Here is a 12404-nt window from a genome sequence, read left to right on the forward strand (position 1 = left end):
AATTTTCGTGTAAGTTTTTTTTAAGTTTTGTGTCTCTTGTCATGTTAGTACATGAAAAAAACTAAAATATACATATTATATTGAAAGAAACTTTCTCATATTGGGTAAATTTCAACTAATTTCCATGAAATAAAATTGGCTTTAGTGCCCTCATTTTTAGTGTATAAACCTTCCACAATAATGCATTTCTGTTTACAAAACTATTGTATAATATTATTCATATCTATGTCTCCTGAATGTATGCCAGTTTTACCATTCATTTCTTATGGGAGCAAATGTAAACAATCGATAACAACGCCTCCCGAAATTTTCGGTAGCAAATACCCCACCAGCGTATGAAAAAGTATGAAATGTACATGAAAGTATTTTGCCATCACTTTTGTTACAAGAGCCATTTTATATTTTGTGAAACACCTAGCTTCTTATAATTTATTTAAATAAAATCGATAATGAAGTGCTCAAAACATAGTTATTTCCCTTAAAATTGTGAAAGGTATATTGGTGAACAATTTTTGATTTTCCAAATGGAATAAAGTGATTAGTTTTCAGATATTTTACAGACACGCTGCCTCAATCGAGATAAAAACACTGGCTGATAGACGTTGCAACATGTAACTTGCCACTTGTAAATCAACATCATTCTATTACTAATGAAACAAAATTATGTGTGTTGTGATAGTGGTATAAATGTTATATTTATGAGAATTTATAAATGTTTAATCAAATTAATAAACATCTAAACAATCATGTTTTACTTGACTACAATGATTCTTTTACAACTATCTTAAAATTCACTTTTTCTGATTGTTTGAAGGGGCTCTTATTGCGATACTTTTTTGTAGTAACTTGGCGTGGTACAACTTCTCAATAGTGACGGTGCTTTTCCGACGAGTTTTTGATTATGATTCAGTTTTTCGGCAAAAATGGAGAAACTCCCCATGTTCCGATATTCGGAATCGCAAATCGCAAGAATTTACATTTCTTACAGCGGAAAAATATAGATACTCGTGGACTTAACTCCAACTATATTGCCAAATTTGATGTTTAAATGTTTTAGAATTACGGCCATTTTCATGTAGCTCCGTTAGGCTTTAACTGCCAGTTAACAGAAAGAAAAATGGAAATATCATTTCTCCGGTTAACTTTAACTGAACAATTTTCAGCAGTTAAGTTTCTAACTGGCATATGGAATATATACGCAAGATGACAGATATGTAGATATCACGGTTTAAAAGTTCGTTAGCTAACGTAGCACTAACGGAGCTTCATGAAAATGGGGGTTAAAAACATAGTTTAACGAAAATTTTACGATTTCCGATTCCATGGGAGAATAAGTTTTACAGGTTTTTTTGTCGCTCGCCACATTTCGGCCACTTGCGAAATTTATAGATGTTGTCGTATGTGATCCATTTTCTTAGTGAAAATTTCATTTTTGTCTCGTGGGGGATAATGTAAACAATGGATATCATGATCTTCATTCAAATTTTGATAGATAAATTTGTTATTCATTTATTGTGGGTATCCTACTTAAACAAACAATTCTTCAGCTCCATATTGACATCTATTGAGTGTAGCTTCAAGTCCTTATATGCATCTCTAGCGAAATTTCCTCTACCCATAAAGAATTCATAATGTCATTTTTGCTACAATGAGAAAAGTGCCTTATTAACGTTTAAACGAAATTTCCGCTAGATGTGCATTATGGGCCTTAAGCGAAAATAAAACCATCGCTGAAAATCTTTTCTCTGTTCCTTGGAAACTGGGAACAAGGCGGACATTTTAAGCATTGCACCACTATAGCCCGAAAGGTTACATTGGATAAATTCGTTGAATACAATTTATATTTATTTATATTTTCCTTGTTCTCCCATTTTTCAGTATAAGAAATATGAATCTATTAATTATGGGACGTTTTGCTTATGGGAGCAAAATAATTAAATCGATAACAACGTTTCGTGGAACTTTCAGCGCCAAGAACGTCACTGCATTTTTAAGTTGGGTACTGTATTCGGTTTTGGAGCAAAGCTTTTGCAATGTGATTAAAAGGAAATATCGATAATAGCGCCAACAAATTCTGTAATACTCCAATTGAAAACATTCATTTGATGTTCTGGCAATCATCTGAAATGTTAATAACAGCTACTTGAGTATTTTGTTGCAATGTTTGGTCAACATCTTGAGTATTGGTTGGGGGTAGCGGGCATTATATCTGTAAAGCAAAGAGCGGAAACATATTGAAAAAAGTATTGTATAGTTTTGAGTGTTGGAGAAGTCGATTAGATAATAAAACTTTTGCACACACACACATGATCAATTGCATTTGCTCAATTTATTCACGTGATTGTTGTGGAGCTTAGAGAAAAACAGAGAACGAAATATGAAACACACAAAAGATAATGAGCATTTGAGAGAACCCAACTGTCTTTGATGGCAATAGTCCCATGCTTTCGACTCCCCCTATCAGTAGTAGAGCATTATTGGTTGGCCATGGGTAAATGCAAACAATAATTAGTCCGATATTTTTACTCCAAAGAGTTATATCGCGTTTTTTTCTCTAGTGCAAAAATAGAGAATAAATGAAAGTGAATCGATCGATCTGTTGTGGGTTTCAGTGCGATTTTCATTGAAAAGAATTGTGCCATAAAAATAATTTAAAATCCGAAAAAATGAGAATACGTAAACAATTTTTACCACGACGCATAGTCGACTGGTTATGTTTCCTATTGATTGGAGTCTTCTTACCAATTGTATTTATTTTTGAAATGATCGTCGTATTACCGGCATTTCATGAACCCGGCGGCTTTTGGCATACCTTCACTTTTGCTATTGCCATGTTCTTGATATTCAATATTAAGGGAAATTTTATTGCCTGCTTGATGATAGATACCAGCGTGGATTGTAAGTAAATATGTATGTGATTAGGTGTATGTATCTAACAGCTGATTTTGATATATTTTGTATGACTTACCAAAAATACGAAATCATTTTTAATGTTATGGCGTACAATGAGTTTAAGACAACAACAACAGCATTATGGATATCAGTGACATGAGAGTAAATGTTTAGCTTTTATTAAAAGCTCTACATACGAAATCAATAGAAACATTAGGATCGACCGAAACATAAAGGGTGATTCTTTTGAGGTTAGGATTTTCATGCATTAGTATTTGACAGATCACGTGGGATTTCAGACATGGTGTCAAAGAGAAAGATGCTCAGTATGCTTTGACATTTCATCATGAATAGACTTACTAACGAGCCACAACGTCGAATTTTCAGTGAATGGGCCCTAGAAAAGTTGGCAGAAAATCCGCTTTTTTATCGACAAATTTTGTTCAGCGATGAGGCTCATTTCTGGTTGAATGGCTACGTAAATAAGCAAAATTGCCGCATTTGGAGTGAAGAGCAACCAGAAGCCGTTCAAGAACTGCCCATGCATCCCGAAAAATGCACTGTTTGGTGTGGTTTGTACGCTGGTGGAATCATTGGACCGTATTTTTTCAAAGATGCTGTTGGACGCAACGTTACGGTGAATGGCGATCGCTATCGTTCGATGCTAACAAACTTTTTGTTGCCAAAAATGGAAGAACTGAACTTGGTTGACATGTGGTTACAACAAGATGGCGCTACATGCCACACAGCTCGCGATTCTATGGCCATTTTGAGGGAAAACTTCGGAGAACAATTCATCTCAAGAAATGGACCGGTAAGTTGGCCACCAAGATCATGCGATTTGACGCCTTTAGACTATTTTTTGTGGGGCTACGTCAAGTCTAAAGTCTACAGAAATAAGCCAGCAACTATTCCAGCTTTGGAAGACAACATTTCCGAAGAAATTCGGGCTATTCCGGCCGAAATGCTCGAAAAAGTTGCCCAAAATTGGACTTTCCGAATGGACCACCTAAGACGCAGCCGCGGTCAACATTTAAATGAAATTATCTTCAAAAAGTAAATGTCATGGACCAATCTAACGTTTCAAATAAAGAACCGATGAGATTTTGCAAATTTTATGCGTTTTTTTTTAAAAAAAAGTTATCAAGCTCTTAACAAATCACCCTTTATATTGAAGACCATCATCATATTTAAAAGCTTTATTCGTATTGGTGTACATAGACGAAATTTCTGCAATCCATAAGAAATGCGCAAACAAATTTCTAGCAAAATTTTCATTAGACTCGATTGTTCACAGTCTGCTCCCATTTAGAAACTAATATTTTTTAAGCAAATCGAGAAATAATAAATGTAGAAAGATCTAAGATGTATACATGGGATCCAGCGTGGTGCGATGATTAGCATGCCCGCCTTGCATACAAAGAGTCTTGAGTTCAATCTCAGTTTCGACTAAAGGTGGGTATTAAGTTCGAGTTTAGCCGCTAAAATCGTCATTTTTTTCACTAAAGTGAAAACTAAATAAGTAAAAAAGGCATAAAATTATACATGTTTGTTTAAGATTTCATTATAACTTGATGGGGAATAGCCCAAAGCAAATTTTCACACAGTTTGTATTCCTTAAAATGGATTATTAAAGAAAAGTAATCGTGAAAAAATGACGATTTTAGCGGTTGAACTCGAACTTAATACCCACCTTAACCACCAACAAGTTTTCCAGCAATGGATCCCCTCTCAGTAATGGTGGTGACATTTCCGAGTGTTTCAAGCTTCTCTAATGGCGTTTTCTTTTCTTGTAAAAAATGCGCACTTTTTTTGCATTTTACCCGTAAAATGTACTTTTTAGGTTCTTTTCTAAAAAAACAGGCAAAAGTGCGAAAAGGCTTCGAATTCTGTTGTGAAAATAGCGCCACGCATAGAGGCAAATTACGGGCATTTTCAGCACTGCCAACAAACGAGAATGCTGCGATTGCAAATTACGGGCATTTTCAGCACTGCCAACAAACGAGAATGCTGCGATTGCCCTGCCTCCTTCTTTGAATTCTTCTCTGCCCACTGAAATGATAGCATTTTTTTACGTTGCTGGTAACATTTTAAAAATGCGCATTCTGTACAGACAAAATGAAGGCAAAGCACTTTTTTCAGAAAAGAAAACACCATAAGTGTTTCACTGTAGTGTTGCCAGGTGATTTTTGACCCTTCCCCCCAAATGCAATTAAAAGTCTGTTCGGAGTCGGCTATAAAAAGGAGGCCCCTTGTCATTAAGCCAAACATGGAATCGGGCAGCATTCAGCGATAAGAGAGAACAACAGTGGTGAAGAGTGTGCTATCACAATGGACTGAATAGTATGTGTAAGGTATAGATGCATGCCCCCAGAGAAGGAATATGATCACTTCAAATATGTTTCAAGAGCAAAATATTATTTAAATCAATTATTTGCGCACTAATTACCTTTCAGCATCTCTTTCTGTCTATAGAAATCACGCTAACTTCCCAACGAAACAAGCTATCGTCTTTAAAGTTTTTAAGTCAGTTGGTGAGCCATATTTCACCTTTGGAGCTCCCTAGAAAAGAAAATTTTATCCGATCCGGTTGAAATTTTGTACGTGATGTCAATATATGGTTTTTACTAAAGGTGAGTACTAAGTTCGAGTTTAGCCGCTGAAGTGAAAACTAAATCAGTAAAAAAGGCATAAAATTATACATATTTGTTGCAAATTTTATTATAACTTGATAGGAAATAGCCCAAAGCAAATTTTCAGAAAGTTTTTTACTCCTTAAAATGGATTATAAAAGAAAAGTAATCGTGAAAAATGACGATTTTAGCGGCTAAACTCGAACTTAATACCAACTTTTAAACATTAAACAAGTATATAGGGCCGTAAGTTCGGCCAGGCCGAATATTATCCACCATGGATTGCGTAGAAACTTCTACTAAAGACTGTCATCCACAATCGAATTGCTTGGGTTGCGGTTTCACTTGCCGATGGCAAGGTATCTTAAAAAATCCTTAACACCGTCTTCTAAATTGTAAGTTAGTCCATACGGGGGATATATTAAATAAAAAAAAAAAGGCCGATTAAATAATATAAAATTCAGTTCGACAAAATATTCTATAGAAATAAAATGTTGACATAATTTTCTATAGAAATAAAATTTTGATTAAATTTTCTATAGAAATAAAATTTTGACAAAATTTTCTATAGAAATAAAATGTTGACAAAATTTTCTATAGAAATAAAATGTTGACAAAATTTTCTACAGAAATAAAATGTTGACAAAATTTTCTACAGAAATAATATTTAAACAAAATTTTCTACAGAAATAAAATGTTGACAAAACTTTCTATAGTAATAAAATTTTGACAAAATTTTCTATATAAATAAAATTTTGGTAGATTAGTTTTGGCGATATGGACCAATTTTTGTGTGATTGGCCATTGGCTATATATAACTATAGACCGATATGGACCAATTTTTGCATGGCTGTTAGCGGCCATATACTAGCGTAATGTACCAAATTTCAACCGAATCGGATGAATTTTGCTCTTCCAAGAGGTTCCGGAGGTCAAATCTGGGGATCGATTTATATGGGGGCTATATATAATTATGGACCGATATGGACCAATTTTTGCATGGTTGTTAGATACTATATGCTAACACCACGTACCAAATTTTAACCGGATCAAATTAAATTTCCTCTTCCAAGAGGCTCCGGAGTTCAAATCTGGGGATCGGTTTATATGGGGTCTATATATAATTATGGACCGATATGAACCAATTTTTGCATGGTTGTTAGAGACCATATACTAACATCACGTACCAAATTTCAACCGAGTCGGATGAATTTTGCTCCTCTAAGAGGCTCCGGAGGTCAAATCTGGGGATCGGTTTATAGGGGGCTATATATAATTATGGACCTATATGGACCAATTTTTGCTTGGTTGTTAGAGACCATATACTGACACTGGATCGGATGAATTTTGCTCCTCTAAGAGGCTCCGGAGGTCAAATCTGGGGATCGGTTTATATGGGGGCTATATATAATTATGGACCGATGTGGACCAATTTTTGCATGGTTGTTAGAGATCATATGCTGACACCATGTACCAAATTTCAGCCGGATCGGATGAAATTTGTTTCTCTTAGAGGGTCCGCAAGCCAAATCGGGGCATCGGTTTATATGGGGGCTATATATACTTATGGACCGATGTGCACCAATTTTTGCATGGTTATTAGAGATCATATACTAACACCATGTACCAAATTTCAGCCGGATCGGATGAAATTTGCTTCCCTTAGAGGATTCGCAAACCAAATTTGGGGGTCCGTTTATATGGGGGCTATCCGTAAAAGTGAACCGATATGGCCCATTTATTTATTTAATCGGGCTGCCACTTTAACCTAACCTAACCTAACCTATAGCCCATATGCAATATCATCCGACTTACATCAATAACAACTACTTGTGCCAAATTTCAAGTCGATAGCTTGTTTCGTTCGGAAGTTAGCGTGATTTCAACAGACGGACGAACGGACGGACGGACATGCTCAAATCGACTCAGAATTTCACCACGACCCAGAATATATATATATATATATATATATATATATATATATATATATATATATATATATATATATATATATATATATATATATATATATATATATATATATATATATATATATATATATATATATATATATATATATATATATATATATATATATATATATATATATATATATATATATATATATATATATATATATATATATATATATATATATATATACTTTATGGGGTCTTAGAGCAGTATTTCGATGTGTTACAAACGGAATGACAAAGTTAATATACCTCCCATCCTATGGTGGAGGGTATAAAAAAATATCGATTCATAATTATATTTAGCCCCCAAATTTGAATTCTTTAGCCTCATGGAAGACAAAACCTGAAGCTCCGCTAGATAACGAACTTTTAAACCGAGCTTTAGGCCAGTATTAGGTTGGCATTATAGCGTTAAATTGGGCATTTTTTCACGGTTACTTTTCTTTAATAATTCATTTCACCGAAAATAAACATTTTCAATTTAGATCATTCACCATCAAGTTATAATAAAATTTGCAACAATAAGATATAATTTTATTCTGTTTTTGCAGATTTAATATTGATTTTAGCGGCTAAACTCGAACTTAGTACTCGCTTTTAACTGCTGAAATTTTTTCAGTTAGGGTTAACCAGAGAGAAGCTATTTGTAATTTACTTTCTGTTAACTGGCAGTTAAAGCCTTACGGAGCTACCTTAAAATTACTGTTAAAATTATTTTCTTTCTTCCTCTATTTAATTGGCATAAGTTAATTATAAATATTTTTTCATTTCAGTTACATCATTGAAGGTTCCACAAAATGCTGAGTCAATAGGTTGGCGCCATTGCAAAAAATGTGATCGTCTTGCTCCACCACGTAGTTGGCATTGTTCAATTTGTAAATGCTGTATCCTCAAACGAGATCATCATTGCCTCTTTGTGGGCTGTTGTGTGGGACATCGAAATCATCGATATTTCATGATGTTTGTTGTGTTCCTATTCATTGGCGCGACATATGCTTTCATCTACAATTCTCTGTTCCTATGGGTGGTAAAAGCACGGATTTATTGGAACATATTATCGTTTCTGAAAATGACATGTCCACTATTGATGACAGTTAGCGGTTCGCTGTGGCAAAATATGTTTTTGGTATTCTATAATTTAAATATTTTAGCTGTAGTCTATAGTGTGGTATTGCTTTGGTATCATGGTCCAGGACTCTTTCGGGGAGGGGTATGCTATGAAAAGGATAAGAATTTCCCTTATGGCAAATCAAGTTGGCGTGAAAACTTTGAGACTGTATTTGGTAAACGTATGCATTTAGTGTGGCTGTCTCCTCTGTTCCAAAGTGAATTGCCAGACAATGGTATCGACTGGCAGTTATCGCCCAGAAGTGCTAAAAAGACTGATAAATTAAGTAAAGAACATAAAAAAGAAAATAAATAAATGCATTTTACAAAAATATTTGCTCGAATGTAAATTCGTGGTGTTACTTATTTGCTTTGGTAATATGAGCATGTTTATAGGTTTCATTATTGCTAACTACAATGGACACACCTTCCAGTGTGTTACATATTCCTGGAGATGTAAAAGATGAACAAACAGTGGCTCGTATACTTGTATTTACATGTAGTATAGTAGTAAACAAGTTTTCTTTTAGTATGGGGTACACGGTTTGGCCAAAATTTGCCGTATTACACATCGATAAACCATTCCAGCCCGAATATTATGTACCCTCCAACGTGAATTACGCAAAACTGAAGAGATTGGGTAAATTTTGCACCTCCAAGATGATTCTGAGGTCAAGTAAGATGTTAGGCGTTTATATGAGAGCTATATCTAAAAGTGGTCCGATATGGCCCATTTGTAATACCATCCGATATACATCAATAACAACTACTTGAGCCAAGATTCAAGAGTGTATTATGTATACTACCTGTTATAAAAAGCGATACGTTTGAGCGCTAGGTCATTCCCTTCACGAGTTTTACAAAGTTTGACAAAAATTATGGACACGATAAATAATACAACTTTTTAGAAGTCGGATCTTACGATGAAAGTACAGATCTCGCGACAAGCATCCTAACGTCATGTATTTCCTATGGGCATCATTATTTTCGGGATTAAAGCCAGATATGGACTTTTAGCGGGATTTTGATAATTTCCCCATCAAGTTATAATAAAATTTGTCAAAAAAAAGTTTAAACTTTTTTTTTTTTTTTTGCTTTTTCAGATTTAATACCGATTTTAGCGGTTCGATTTTAAACTCGGTACTAAATACCCACCTTAAAGGTGGGTACTAAGTTCGAGTTTACCCGCTAAAATCCAAACTAAATCTGCAAAAACAGAATAAAATTATATCTTCTTGTTGGAAATTTTTTATAACTTGATGGGGAATGATCCAATGCAAAAATTGAAAATATTTATTTTCGGTGAAATGAATTATTAAGCGGCCACCGTAGTGCAATGTTTCAAAGCTCCGCAAGGTGGAACGCAGCTCGGACTCGGCTAGAAAAAGTAGGTCCCTTGTCATTGAGCTAAACATAGAATAGGGCAGCACTCAGTGATCAGAGAGACGTTCACCACTGTGGTATCACAATGGACTGAATGGTCTAAGTGAGCCTGAAATATCGGTCCGCCACTCATAAGCGTAGGAAGGCCTCTGGGGAGGGGGCTTAGACCCCCCCAGAAAAATTTTAGCCCCCCCAGAATTTGAAAACCTATTTACGATTTTCCATTTTTATAAAAAATAAACAAGCCCAGCCAGGAACCCAGGATCCTGAAGTGGTGCAAAATTGGCGAAGAAGCGACGGAAGTCCTCCATTTCAACAGCCGTTGCACTGAATTTGCATCACTTCTTTAGGTGTGATCCGAATTCAATGTTTTGAATGTATATTAAAAAATTCTGTTATATTTTGTCAAATAAATAATTTTTATAAGTTTTAATGGATTCTAATGCTTGTCGGAAACGTTTGACCTCAAATATTTTCAAAAATTCACAAGTTTTTCAGATTGGATTTAGAATTTTTTTCGACAAAATTTAAATTATTTGTACATTTTATGAATTCTTACTTCGTTTTTAAGGTATTTGAAACAAAAAAGTTAAAATTTCCCATTAAAAGTATGAAAAAACCAAGTTATAAAAAATTGAATTTAAAGAACTTCCTGAGTAGTTAAAATAAAGAAAATCATTGGGAGTACATCTTCTGGAAGTGCTTTTAAAGTTGTGCCTTTGGAAGAACTTCCAAATTTTTTTGCTGGGAAATGTGTGGAACTACTTTTAGTTGCTTTATTACACTGGTAGAAAAAGTTTCGTTATATTAATGAAATGTGTCAATAAAATTGAGCCAATGAAAAAAATTCATTGATATAACGAAATTTTTCGTTATTATAACGAATTTTCTGTTAGTCAACGAAACGTTTCGTACTATTAACGAACATTTTCATTGTCTTAATGAAAATGTTTCGTTATATCAATGAAAAATTTTCGTTGGTTCAATTTTAATGAAATTTTCTTTGTGTTTATAAATTAATTTTCGAGTTATTTTGATGTCTAATTTTTTTATTCATTTTTATGAAATATGAAATATAAATAAATGAAATATAAATTTTTAGCTAGGGGGGCTATAGCCCCCCCTAGGAAAATTGTCTAGCTACGCTAATGCCGCCACTATACCTAACCTAACCTTAACTGCTGAATTCGAAAAAAAATGTATGGAAAAGTTTTTGAGATAACCCATTATTTTTAGTTTTTCGCCCTTTTTTCACTAAACAAATTATATCTCGAGTTAGAAATGTCCGATTATAGGACAAGTTATAATCAATTGAATGAACAAATCATGCAAAAATGAGCGAATTACTCACACAAAAATGCCTCTCGGCCACAGAGAAATGCATTTTTTTTTTGGTTGAGTGGCTCATATTTGCATGATTTGACATCATTCAATTGTTTATAGCTTTGTCTTTTTTTTTGGTTGGTCTTATTACTTACGTTAGAGTATCATCTATACGACCATGAAGAGAAAAACGATGTTTTTTTAATGGTTTATACTTTTCTGGCGGAAAATGTCTATTTTTTTTTTGAAATTTTGGCTTATTCGCATCGATATTTTTTGAACCACTTAACTTATCACAGATCCAATTATACACGATTATTTGTCATCTTAATACCTTTCATTTAAGTACTAACGATATAATCGGACAATTCCAACTCAAGATATAATTTGTTTATTGAAAAAAAAGAGCGAAAAACTAAAAATAACGGGATATCTCAAAAAGCGTTCCATAAAAAATTTTGAAACATTTTTTTCGAATTTAGCAGATCAAAATACATAAGAAAAGTTGACTCTCATCAAGTGTACCGTTTCAGTGTAGGTTAGGTTAGGTTATGTGGCAGCCCGATGTATCAGGCTCACTTAGACTATTCAGTCCATTGTGATACCACAGTGGTGAACTTCTCTCTTATCACTGAGTGCTGCCCGATTCCATGTTAAGCTCAATGATAAGGGACCTCCTTTTTATAGCCGAGTCCGAACGGCGTTGCACATTCCAGTGAAACCACTTAGAGAAGCTTTGAAACACTCAGAAATGTCACCAGCATTACTGAGGTGGGATAATCCACCGCTGAAAAACTTTTTGGTGTTCGGTCGTAGCAGGAATCGAACCCACGACCTTGTGTATGCAAGGAGGGCATGCTAACCATTGCACCACGGTGGCTCCCGTTTCAGTGTAAACTAGTGTTATTTAAAAAAGGAAACGTAAAAAATTGCTATTTTAGCGAGACAATGCGAAATTAATACCGACCTTAATGCAAAAAAAATGTCGTATACTTATCAAAAATAGTAAGAATCACATGTAACGTGAATAATATGGCGCAAAGTAGGTTTTTTGAATGTTTAGTTCAAAATGACAGTAAATTTTCGTTAT

General features: G+C 34.3%; 1 protein-coding gene across 1 annotated transcript; it reads left to right on the plus strand.

The window, feature by feature from the left end:
* The first annotated feature begins 2460 nt into the window (after nt 1–2460).
* On the plus strand, nt 2461–8958 carry LOC142240597 (putative palmitoyltransferase ZDHHC24). Its single transcript, XM_075312301.1, has 2 exons — nt 2461–2898; nt 8275–8958. The coding sequence occupies exons 1-2, from the start codon at nt 2667–2669 to the stop codon at nt 8922–8924; spliced, it is 882 nt and encodes a 293-aa protein (XP_075168416.1). The 5' UTR covers nt 2461–2666; the 3' UTR covers nt 8925–8958.
* The last annotated feature ends 3446 nt before the right edge of the window (nt 8959–12404 follow it).

The sequence above is a fragment of the Haematobia irritans genome, chromosome 5 (genome assembly GCF_050003625.1).
Source record: "Haematobia irritans isolate KBUSLIRL chromosome 5, ASM5000362v1, whole genome shotgun sequence".
Lineage (NCBI taxonomy): Eukaryota > Metazoa > Arthropoda > Insecta > Diptera > Muscidae > Haematobia > Haematobia irritans.

Excerpts from the sequence above, each read along its gene's own strand:
- LOC142240597 (XM_075312301.1), top strand. The coding sequence starts at position 2,667 with ATGAGAATACGTAAACAATTTTTACCACGACGCATAGTCGACTGGTTA. Across the intron at positions 2,899-8,274 it reads GATAGATACCAGCGTGGATT|TTACATCATTGAAGGTTCCA; the intron begins GTAAGTAAATAT and ends TTTTCATTTCAG.